General features: G+C 39.1%; 1 protein-coding gene across 20 annotated transcripts in view; it reads right to left on the reverse strand.

Moving 5' to 3' along the window:
* C2CD3 (C2 domain containing 3 centriole elongation regulator) overlaps positions 1–12,459 on the reverse strand; it is a 152,841-nt gene that overhangs the window by 123,243 nt on the left and 17,139 nt on the right. For all 20 annotated transcript variants that reach the window (XR_013362211.1, XR_013362210.1, XR_013362209.1 and 17 more), the window contains exons 4-5: positions 6,872–7,095; positions 5,675–5,922 (exon numbers count right to left, since the gene is read on the reverse strand). Coding sequence is in view for 17 of the 20 variants with exons in the window: in XM_077866960.1 (XP_077723086.1) it covers positions 5,675–5,922; positions 6,872–7,095 (472 nt within the window). In the remaining 3 variants the exon portion in view is untranslated. The remainder of the gene's footprint in view (positions 1–5,674; positions 5,923–6,871; positions 7,096–12,459) is intronic.

Below are 12,459 nucleotides of genomic sequence, written 5' to 3' on the forward strand. Positions count from 1 at the left end.
CCAGTACTATGTTGAATAGCAGTGGTGAGAGTGCACATCCCTGTCTTGTTCCTGATCTTAGGGGAAAGGCTCCCAGTGCTTCCCCATTGAGAATGATATTTGCTGTGGGCTTTTCGTAGATGGCTTTTAAGATGTTGAGGAATGTTCCCTCTATCCCTACACTCTGAAGAGTTTTGATCAGGAATGGATACTGTATTTTGTCAAATGCTTTCTCTGCATCTAATAAGAGGATCATATGGTTCTTGGTTTTTCTCTTGCTGATATGATGAATCACATTGATTGTTTTACAAGTGTTGAACCAGCCTTGTGTCCCGGGGATAAATCCTACTTGGTCATGGTGAATAATTTTCTTAATGTAATGTTGGATCCTATTGGCTAGTATCTTGTTGAGAATTTTTGCATCCATGTTCATCAGGGATATTGGTCTGTAATTCTCCTTTTTGGTGGGGTCTTTGGTTTTGGAATTAAGGTGATGCTGGCCTCATAGAACGAATTTGGAAGTACTCCATCTCTTTCTATCTTTCCAAACAGCTTTAGTAGACTAGGTATGGTTTCTTCTTTAAACGTTTGATAGAATTCCCCAGGGAAGCCATCTGGCCCTGGACTCTTGTGTCTTGGGAGGTTTTTATGACTGCTTCAATTTCTCCCTGGTTATTGGCCTGTTCAGGTTTTCTATTTATTCCTGTTCCAGTTTTGGTAGTTTGTGGGTTTCCAGGAATGCGTCCATTTCTTCTAGATTGCCTAATTTATTGGTGTATAGCTGTTCATAATATGTTTTTAAAATTGTTTGTATTTCCTTGGTGTTGGTAGTGATCTCTCCTTTCTCATTCTTGATTTTATTAATTTGAGTCTTCTCTCTCTTCTTTTTAATAAGGCTGGCTAATGGTTTATCTATCTTATTAATTCTTTCAAAGAACCAACTCCTGATTCTGTTGATCTGTTCCACAGTTCTTCTCGTCTCGATTTCATTGAGTTCTGCTCGAATCTTTATTAACTCTCTTCTTCTGCTGGGTGTAGGATCTATTTGCTGTTTTTTCTCTAGCTCCTTTATGTGTAAGGTTAGCTTTTGTATTTGAGTATTTTCCAGTTTTTGAATGGATGCTTGTATTGCAATGTATTTCCCCCTCAGGACTGCTTTTGCTGCATCCCAAAGATTTTGAATGGTTGTATCTTCATTCTCATTAGTTTCCATGAATCTTTTTAATTCTTCCTTAATTTCCTGGTTGACCCTTTCATCTTTTAGCAGGATGGTCCTTAACTTCCACGTGTTTGAGGTCCTTCCAAACTTCTTGTTGTGATTTAGTTCTAATTTCAAGGCATTATGGTCTGAGAATATGCAGGGGACGATCCCAATCTTTTGGTATCGGTTCAGACCTGATTTGTGACCCAGTATGTGGTCTATTCTGGAGAAAGTTCCATGTGCACTTGAGAAGAATGTGTATTCAGTTGAGTTTGGATGTAAAGTTCTGTAGATATCTGTGAAATCCATCTGGTCCAGTGTATCATTTAAAGCTCTCGTTTCTTTGGAGATGTTGTGCTCAGAAGACCTATCTAGTATAGAAAGAGCTAGATTGAAGTCACCAAGTATAAGTGTATTATTATCTAAGTATTTCTTCACTTTGGTTATTAATTTATTTAAATATTTGGCAGCTCCCACATTCGGGGCATATATATTGAGGATTGTTAAGTCCTCTTGTTGGATAGATCCTTTAAGTATGATATAGTGTCCCTCCTCATCTCTCACTACAGTCTTCGGGGTAAATTTTAGTTTATCTGATATAAGGATGGCTACCTCTGCTTTCTTTTGAGGACCATTCGAATGGTAAATGGTTCTCCAACCTTTTATTTTCAGGCTGTAGGTGTCCTTCTGTCTAAAATGAGTCTCTTGTAGACAGCAAATAGATGGGTCCTGCTTTTTTATCCAGTGTGAAACCCTGCGCCTTTTGATGGGGTCATTAAGGCTGTTCACGTTCAGAGTTACTATTGAAGGGTATGAGTTTAGTGTCATCATGATATCTATTCAGTCCTTGTTTTTGTGAATTGTTCCACTGAACTACTTCTTAAACGGGAATTTTAAGAGTCCCCCTTAAAATTTCTTGCAGAGCTGGTTTGGAGGTCACATATTCTTTCAGTTCCTGCTTGTCTTGGAAGCTCTTTTATCTCTCCTTCCATTTTAAATGAGAGCCTTGCTGGATAAAGTATTCTTGGTTGCATGTTCTTCTCATTTAGGACCCTGAATATATCCTGCCAGCCCTTTCTGGCCTGCCAGGTCTCTGTGGAGAGGTCTGCTGTTACCCTAATACTCCTCCCCATAAAAGTCAGGGATTTCTTGTCTCTTGCTGCTTTAAGGATCTTCTCTTTATCTTTGGAATTTGCAAGCTTAACTATTAAATGTCAAGGTGTTGAATGGTATTAATTGATTTTAGGGGGGCATCTCTCTATTTCCTGGATCTGAATGCCTGTTTCCCTTCCCAGATTAGGAAAGTTTTCAGCTATGATTTGTTCAAATACATATTCTGGCCCTCTGGCCCTTTCGGCACCCTTGGGAACCCCAATTAAACGTAGGTTTTTCTTCCTCAGGCTGTCGTTTACTTCCCTTAATCTATCTTCATGGTCTTTTGTCTCTTTTTTCCTCAGTTTCCCTCTTTGCCATCAACTTGTCTTCTATGTCACTCACTCATTCTTCCACCTCGTTAGGACTTCTAGTTTAGATTGCATCTCATTCAATTGATTTTTAATTTCTGCCTGATTGGATCTAAATTCTGCAGTTATGAAGTCTCTTGAGTCCTTTATGCTTTTTTCTAGAGCCACCAGTAGCTGTATAATAGGGCTTCTGAATTGACTTTCTGACACTGAATTGTAATCCAGATTTTGTAACTCTGTGGGAGAGAGGGCAGTTTCTGATTCTTTCTTTTGAGGTGAGGTTTTCCTTCTAGTCATTTTGCTCAGTGCAGAGTGCCCAAAAACAAGTTGTATTGGGAAAAGGAGAAAAAGAGAGGAGAGAAAGAAGGAAAGAAAAGCGAAAAAGAAAAAAGAAAAAAAGGAAGAAATAAATAAAAAAAAGAAGAAAAAGAGAAAGAAAAAGAAAGAAAGGAAAAAAAAAGGGTGGGGGAAGTAAACAAATCAAAAAGCAAAACAAAACAAAACAAAACACAGGGGAGTATCTTCTGATTCTGTATACTTTAAGTCCCTTGACTTCCCCTGGAACGTGTCCGTCTAGTTGGTCTTCTGGGGGAGGGGCCTGTTGTGCTGATTTTCAGGTGTTAGCACTTGGGGTAGCTGCTCTGCCCCCTGCCTGGTGCAGGGCTCAGTGGGGGTTGTTTACCCCATGAGGCCCCCGGAGGAACAACCCCAGTGGCAGCGGCCAGCTCTGGAGCCCTGGAGTCAGCTACCACAGTAACTCTGGAGCTCTCTGTCTGTAGGGCCTGGATGCTCTGGGGCTGGGCCGCTGATCTGCTCAGCTCGGGGCAGGAGCGTCCTTGTGGTCCTGGGCCCTCCCGGCCTCTGCCTGTCCCGGGGGGGAGGTCGGATCCTGGGCTGTGTCCCCGGCACCCTGTGCTCCGGGGCCTGCGCTGTTGGATTCGCGCTCCCAGCCACGCAGCCCCCTCCGCGGAGCCGCTGCCCGAGCCCCTTCGAGCTGCTCGGGGTCCCGCTGGGCGCGCTGCAGCCCTTTAGGGAGCTCGGCGCATCTCCCGGGGCACAGGTGTCTGTTACTGTCTCAGGGAGCCTGAGGGCATCCCCGCCCTTCCTGGGGTCCTGCTCCAACTTCCTGCGAGGCCTTTCCTCCCGGGAAGATTGGTGAAGCTCCTGCTTCCCCGGGACGGAGCTCTCCTGTCTCTTCACTTTGTTTTTTTAAGATTATGTGTAGAAGGCACTTGGCATAGTAGTTAGCACATAATGAATGCTCAATAAATGGTAGCTGTTTTTGTGAAGCTAAAAATCTCTTGGTAGTCCCCTCACAAACCTAGTTACTCTCCTCAGAAGGAACTCATCTTCTTTAGATCTTTACTCTCCTGTTACTTTCTTAATGAGGTCTTCCTTTGCCAACCTATGTAAAACTAACATCCCCTCCTCTATGTGCCCTGCTTTGTTTTTTCCACTGCCATTATCACCATCTAACACTACATACTTACTTATTTGTCCAGTTTATTATTGGTCTCCCCATCTAGAATACAAGATCCATAAGGCAGAAATTTGCTTTTTGTTTTTTGTTTTTTTCACTTAAATTGCTGTATCCCTGACACCTAGAAGAATGCCAGACATTTGACAGGTACTAAATAAGTAACTGCTTAAAGAGTATTCAAATATCTTTCTCAAAGTCTGGTGCCTACATAAAATATTCCAGGTGTGAACTAATTGTGGATTGTATAGTGGAATGATCTGTTCTTGTTAATGTGGCATAGGATCTCACTGAAGATTAAAATTAATAACTATAGGAAACAAATTGAGGGTTGCTGGAGGGGAAGTGGGTGGGGGAATGGGGAAATTGGGTGTGGGTGTTAAGGAGGGCACCTTATCAAATGAGCACTGGGTATTATATGCAACTGATGAATCACTGAACTCTATGTCTGAAACTAATAATACATGATATGTTAATTAGTTAAATTTAAATAAATTTTTTTTAAAAATAAAAGAATAAGGACGCCTGGGTGGCTCAGCAGTTGGGCGCCTTCCTTTGGCTCAGGTCATGATCCTGGAATCCTGGATGAGTCCCCGCATCAGGCTCCCTGCAGGGAGCCTGCTTCTCCCTCTGCCTGTGTCTCTGCCTCTCTCTCAGTCTGTACCTCTCATGAATAAATAAATAAATCTTAAAAAAATAAAATAAAATAATAAAAGAATAAAATTAATAGATTGTAATCAGAGTATATTTTCAAAAATAAGTGCTCACAGACAATTTCATTTAAAAAATATGAAGGATGTCTTCTTGAAAAAAAATCCTTACTAATGTAAATTATGTACCCAAATAGTTATTTTAAAGATTTTTCTACTAATGCTGCAGCTTTTCTACTTTGGAAATTTGCTTGTAAAGATGGAGACAAATTGCTATGCCCCCGCTGTCACAGAGATAAATGGTTGAGCATTACATGTAATGTAAGGTTATTTAAATTGCTTTTATACTACTACTCCCAAATAATCCTATTTGGATTTCTTTATTTCAGTCTAAGCCCTTGTACAGGTAAACTAACTGCTTCCTACTTCTGCTTGGCTGTAAGTCATATTTAATTCCCAGGCTTAAGATTAGCAGTTGCTGTGCACTGAATGTTCCCACTGAGACCAAGAATTTTCAGAATGTGAAACAGATTTAGTACTAGCCTCTGTATGGTGGCACAAGTAAATTTGCCGATGAGATGAAAACTGCATTTGCCTTGAATTATTTTGGAAAAAATAAAGAATAATCTCTTTATTATAAACACTTTTCCCCTGTATCCAGGTTCATTTTAAATGGCTCCTTCCCTAAACCTATAATTGGAAGCACCCAGTAATTATTTAGTAGTAACTTACTGGTTTAATAGAGCTGTCTTTAAATGGTGAGCAATTCTGAACTATAGTGAAATCACTCACTTTTATTTGGTTATTTATTTCAAACAGAAGGCTTGGTTCTCTTTGAAGACTGGCTAACAAACAGTAATCCCAATAAATATAGCTTAGACTTGGTTCACAAATACATACATACCTGAAAGAAGGTCCTTGGTAGGGGGGTTGTTTGAAGAAAGAATGCATGAGTCACTGTGACTCTTGGCCACTGTTCTAATTTGAGGCTGGAATTCAGAACTGTTAAGAAGGGACATCTGCTTCCGTGGGGCCTTGCCTTTCAGAGTCATAGACTCTAAACTCTGTCCTGAATTAGGATGGTGTTGTAATCCAAAGAAAGAGTCCTTTATTGTATCAGAGTTCTCTGCAAAGTACAAGTGGTCCTTTCCCCTGTTATAAAACAAAGGAGAACTTTAGCAACTACTTTAGTATCAGTAGTTTACAGCAGTGTAGCTTAGACTTTGGAAATCTGTTTTTCATTTCCCGAATGAAATAAATAATAGATGTTCTATCTACAGTTGTATAGTTGTAGCTCAAGTATGACGATGAAATAAAGAACTCAGTTGGGGTGCCTGGGTGGCTCAGTCAGTTACGTGTCTGACTCTTGGTTTCCGCCCAGGTCAGGATCTTAAGTCATGAGATCGAACCCCATGTTGGACTCCATGCTCAGGAGAGAATCTGCTTGAAGATCCTCTGCCCCTCCCCCCACTTGAGCACATGCAAGTGTGTGTGCTCTCTCTCCCAAACAAATCAATCTTGAAAAAAAGAAAGAGCTCTGTACAGAGCCTAACACAAAGCAAATGCTTTGCAATTATTTAAAATAAAAATCTGGGATCCCTGGGTGGCGCAGCGGTTTGGCGCCTGCCTTTGCCCCAGGGCATGATCCTGGAGACCCAGGATCGAATCCCACATCAGGCTACCGGTGCATGGAGCCTGCTTCTCCCTCTGCCTGTGTCTCTGCCTGTCTCTCTCTCTCTCTGTGACTATCATAAATAAATAAAAATTAAAAAAAATAAAATAAAATAAAAATCTTTCTCCCGCTCCATCCTGTTTCATGAAATAGTGCCCTTTCCCTCTTTTTCCCTATCATAGCATCTGTACATGACTTATACTTAGGTATCTGCATTGGCCTCCCCACCAGATTGTGAGCAGTCCTCAAAGACAAGAATTGCCTCTTATTAATTTCTATTCCCAGTACTTGGTACTAGACCAGGCACACAGTGAGTACTTGATATTTATTTGCTGAAGAAATGACTACTTTTAGTCTTTTATTCAAACACAAATAAAGGAAAGAAATTACGAGTACAGTGGGAGTTAGTTGACAGACTGTGGTAATTACCTTAGAGTGGTTGATCTACTATTGTTAGCTTCTAACTCTTTTCCATCAATTTTGGTGGTAGGCATCTTATGAGGCCTTGATGGAACCAGAAACTGGGTGCTGCTGGGTTCAGTATATTCTCTGAATTCCTGCTCAGATAAATGTACATTTTCTGTCACATCAGGGGTAGGAAGAGGATTGTAGCTGTTATAAGTTTCTGACAGAGGCTCCAGGGCAAGTGAGACCTGAAAGAGATACACATGTAATACATCACAAATTTTCTTTTATAGCAACTAATTTTAACATTCCCTGCTTAATATAAATTAATGGTCCCCATTCTTTGTAGGATCAAATTCAAATTCCTGCAGAAGCCTCACTTCTCACTTTGCTCCCCTCCTCCATCCCTCTCTCCTAGATATATCAATTATTTAGGGTTCTTTAAATGTACCTTATGTTTCATTCTCTTATGCCTTGTATATGCAATTTCCTTCAGTATTACTTTCTCTGTGAAAACTTTTCTTAGTTTTTTAAAGATCTTTTTTTAAGAGAAAGAGAGCATGAGCGAGCACAAGTTGGGGGGGGGGGGGGCAGAGGAAGAGGGAGAAGCAGACTCTCCACTGAGCAGAGAGCCAGAGGCCAGATGCAGGGCTTGATCCCAGGACCCTGGGATCTTGACCTGAGACAAAGGCAGATGCTTAACCAACTGCACTACCCAAGTGCCCCTGTGAAAACTTCTCCGTGTCCAAGTAGAGATGTCATGGCCACTCCCTTCTTCATGCTTCTGCTTATTTGGTCCATCAAAATAACCCCCATTTACTGAACTCTTTACTATGGGCCACAAGGTGTGCTAAGTTCCTCACCCAGAGAGGCTCATGTGATGATATAACTCTGTCAGGAAAGGGTATTGTTCTACTTGGAAATTTAAAAAAAAAAAAAAACAAAAAAAAAAAACAGAGGCTTACAGGAGATATTTGTCACTTTTAGCTTATTTATTACCCTGATTCAATTTTAATTCCTTGAAGGTATGAACTTGTCTTTTTCATTTTTGTATGGACAAATAGGCATAGGCACTTGGTATATTATGCTTAATAATGCCTAATTCTTATGTCTGATGAATAAGAGAGTAACAACACCTTCCATATCCTTATTGTTGGTTATTTTAGAAAACTAAGACCCTAGTTCTATGCTGGAGATGAGGCAGGGTAAAGAAGGAGAAACACTAATATGAAAAGTAATCACTTGAATTTTCTTTTATCATCTCATTCCTGTTGAGTTCATGTTCTCTATTAAAAGGCTCTCCAGACCTCTGAAAAGTCTAATGGAAGAACAAATTATTTAAAAAGTAGAGTCTAAAACAAAGCTTTAGGAAAGAAATTGAAGAATATATCACAAAAGAAAAGAATAATGGTGTTGAAAGTTCAGTTATAATGACAGAGAAAGCAGAAGGAATTGTTCAAGCAGCCAAAGAGTCAAATAATGATGAAGGGCCTAACACAAAAAGGAAAGGTTGCAGTTAGATATTTTAAGATGTCTTTGGAAAGGTCAATGGAATAATTTGTACAGAGAAACTGCCAAGGTACAGACTCCATAAAATACACTTGGGTCTTGATGAGAATTTTGTTCTTGAACCAGGTAACAAAGTCCTTTAAATCTATTCACCATCAAGATTTTCTACAAACACAAATGACAGGAATGCCATTGGATAAATACTATGCGTAGTGATCGCTATAACAGCATCACATAAAGTCCTGGCTGCCCAATGTAAATGTCAGAAAGTATTCCCTTACCATTCATCATTTTTCAAAAGACTGCCACTATATTTTAGAAACAAAGATGACACTGAGAATAAAGGCATATGTCCCTGGCCTTAATAATGACCTGCTGTCTGGCTACTGAGTTTTGCTTTTTCTAAGTAGATCTGAACCAATCACAAAACAGCTTATAGGTCTATACTACCAGTCGTCCTTAAAGAAAGAAGAAAGTCTAGGTTCCTGCCACAACAATCTTGTAATCAAAACATGTGCTAGCTTAACTCCTCTGTTCAATTAACAATATTTGTTGATACTAGCTCAGTGCAAGGCTCTGTGCTACCTGTCTGAGGCAAAGAGATGAATAAAACATGGACCCTGACCCTAGAACCTTATAGGGGAACTTAAAAAAATATTTTTAATACAAAATAGTGAGCTCTGAGGTAGAGATGTGTATTGGGTGGTAAGAGAAAGAGGAATCTGAACTTGGGGGAGAGGTGAGGAACAGCCGGGACAGTTTCCAGAAGTGAAAATATTTACATCTGGATTTAGAATCTTAAATACGAATGATACAGATAAGGCTAAGGGAGGTTGAGGTAGAACATTCCAGGTGAAGGGAAGAACATTAGTTAAGCTTTAGAAGTATAAAATAGAATATTGTAGAACAAGAGAAGGATTTCCTACAAGTCCAAAGGATTTCACTCCTAACACCTCTGCTTCCACATAATGTACCCAATATATTCCTGTATTCATCTCCCAGATCATCATTCTTATCCACCTCAGTCATGCTCCTTCCCAATTATGTTTATCATTGTGCTCACTCCTCTGCCAACCCCTTCATGGAGCCCTGTAGGATTTCTATTTTATACAAACTACCTTACCACTTCAATTGAACATCTTTCTTAAAATGTCCTAATTTCTCCACAGTCTTCTCCAATGGAAACTACTTCTTTTACTAGCCAAGAGAAGGGAAGTTGACTTATTCCTTTCTAGTACCTTCCCCAGACCATCATTCTGTCACCTAAACATAGCACATCTCTTCAGAAGCCCATGCCATCCATGAATACCACAAATTTACCATAAGATTCTCACATCCATAATAGAGCAACCCTAAGGACATTCATATTCTTCTCTTAATGACACAAGGCTCTCTTCAGGACTAAGCTGCCTAAAATTATCTACTATAACATCTATCAGTATCAGTGATAGCATATTAGTATGTCTATTTTTCAGTCTTATGCTGGTCAACATAGCATTTAAAATTTTAAAAAATTATTTAACAGGGACGCCTGGGTGGTTCAGTGGTCTAGTGCCTGCCCTCGGCCCAGGGCATGATCCTGGAGCCCCAGGATCAAGCCCAAATCAGGCTCCCTGTGTGAAGCCTGCTTCTCTGCCTATGTCTCTGCTTCTTTCTCTCTGTTTCTCTCTCTGTGTGTCTCTCATGAATAAAATTTATATATATATATAAAGATCACTTTAAAAACTGTTTAGTTTTTAAACTAAAAATTATTTAACAATGCTTTAAAATACCAGATTTTATGTAAAATTTTGGAATTCTGGTTCTCTTGAAAAATCAGAAGATCCAACAATGCTGGGTCTCCATTACAATGTGACAAAAATTAGCTCAAGTAGACTAGTAGCTTTAGTCAGGGTACATGGTCCAATTTGAAAAGTCCCCAGCCATGTCCCAATGAGGCAGAGCGCTATTATCATCCCACTTAAAAATATTGCTTTCTTATAATAAAATGGATATTTTTGTGTTTATACACTCCTATACATTTTAACCTATGAATAGATGCATTTAACCACTACCATAACCAAGACAGAGAACACTTCCATTACTCCAAAAAACTCCCTGGGACTATCCCTCTCCCAAGAGAGAGTCACACTCTCCTCACCTCTAATCCCTAACAACAGCTGATCTATTCTCAACCATTATAGTTCTGGCTTTTTGAAAATGTCATGAAAATGGAAACCTATAGTATATTATCTTTTGAGATGGATTTCTTTCACTCAGAATAATGCCTCTCAGATTCATCAGCATGGTTCGTGTATCAGTAGTTCATGCCTTTTTACTGATTTACTAGTATTCTATTAACATGGCTTATCACATTGGCTGATTTTCAAATACTGAGATAGCCTCACATTCCTGGATTAGACCCCATTTGGACATGGTCTTACCACTCTTTTTATATACTGCTGGACCCAACTTGCTAATATTTTTTTGAGGATTTTTAGGCTTATTTTTTGGTCTAAATCTTGTACTGTCCTCTATTTCGCTATCAAGGTGGTGCAAGTCTCATAAAATAAGTTGAAAAGTATTTTCTCTATTTTCTGGAAAAAACTGTACAAAATTGGTGCTATATCTTTTTTTGAATGTTTGGAAGAGGGCAGCCCGGGTGGCTCAGCGGTTTAGCGCTGCCTGCAGTCCGGGGCGTGATCCTGGAGACCTGGGATCGAGTCCCACATTGGGCTCCCTGCATGGGGCCTGCTTCTCTCTCTGCCTGTGTCTCTGCCTCTCTCTCTCTCTCTCTGTGTCTCTCATGAATAAATACATAAAATTAAAAAAAAATAAATGTTTGGAAGAATTCACCAGTGAAATTATCTTGGCTTGGTGATTTATTTTTTGGAAGGATTTAAGCTGCAAAAGCAATTTCCTTAATAATTACAGGTCTATTCGGGTTACATATTTTATCTGGAGTGATTTTTGGTAGTTTGTCATTTTCAAAGAATTGATCAATTTCATCTAAATTGTCAAATTTATGTGTACAGAGTTTATACTATCCCTGTCTTTGGGTTCCATAGGCTATTGTGTCTCTTAAGGTAGAATCAAGAGGAAAGTGAAATATTTCTTGTGTCCATGAAAGAGAGAACTAGAGACCTACGATTTTCAAAAGAAATATAAGGCATATTTCTTTGTGAAAAAGACTATTCCTAATGGTGAAATAAACCAAAGAAAATGTGACTGCCAGGGGGAAAAATGTAATCGTCAAAGACAGCATTATGAAACAAACTACAGTAGGATGATAATTACTATGTAGAAAAGATGATAAAAATGGAATAAATAGAAAGGAACAGATTTTAGTTAGAGTTTAAATGTGAATAAAATAAGTGGTACTCCTGTGACAGGAAATTATGTATTTAAGATAAAAAATTTTAAGGTACAAAAGTCTCTTATAGATGGTAACATGTATTAAAGAATGTAGCCGAATTTGTGAATAATAAACAACATTTGCATATGTAGGTATAATTAAAATTATAGGTGTTCCCAATGTTAGCAGTAGGCCATAAACTTACAAGGTAAGCTGAGTAAAAACATAAATAATTTGTACTTTTCTTTGTAGTTGATGAGAACGCAAATAAAACAACTCGCTGACAGCTGTGTTTATTTAAAGTATCAATGAGAATTTTTACCCGAGTTAAAAACTTTTGGAGGAGATGCTCATGGCAAACAAATTGAGGAAATGGTATTTCTCCAAACTGAGGAAGGTCTTAAAAAGTTTATTAAAGATTGATAACAATGGATGATTCTTTTCGTTGACAATAGACTTGTTTCAAAATTTAAATTCAAAGTGCAACATTTTGCCAAGACAAAGAACCATAAACCTACTATCTTGTTTACTTCATCTAAAAAGCTAAAAATTAAACAACACAGGGCTGCCTGGGTGGTTCAGTGGTTGAGCATCTGCCTTTGGCTCAGGTCATGATCCTGGGGTCCTGGGATCAAGTTCCGCATCAGGCTCCTCACAGGGAGCCTGCTTCTCCCTCTCCCTATGTCTCTTGCCTCTCTCTTTGTGTCTTTCATGAATTAAAAAAAAAAAAAAAAAAATCAAACAATATACATATATAATTAACATATAA

This window comes from Canis aureus, chromosome 23 (assembly GCF_053574225.1).
Source record: "Canis aureus isolate CA01 chromosome 23, VMU_Caureus_v.1.0, whole genome shotgun sequence".
NCBI classification, from domain to species: Eukaryota; Metazoa; Chordata; class Mammalia; order Carnivora; family Canidae; genus Canis; species Canis aureus.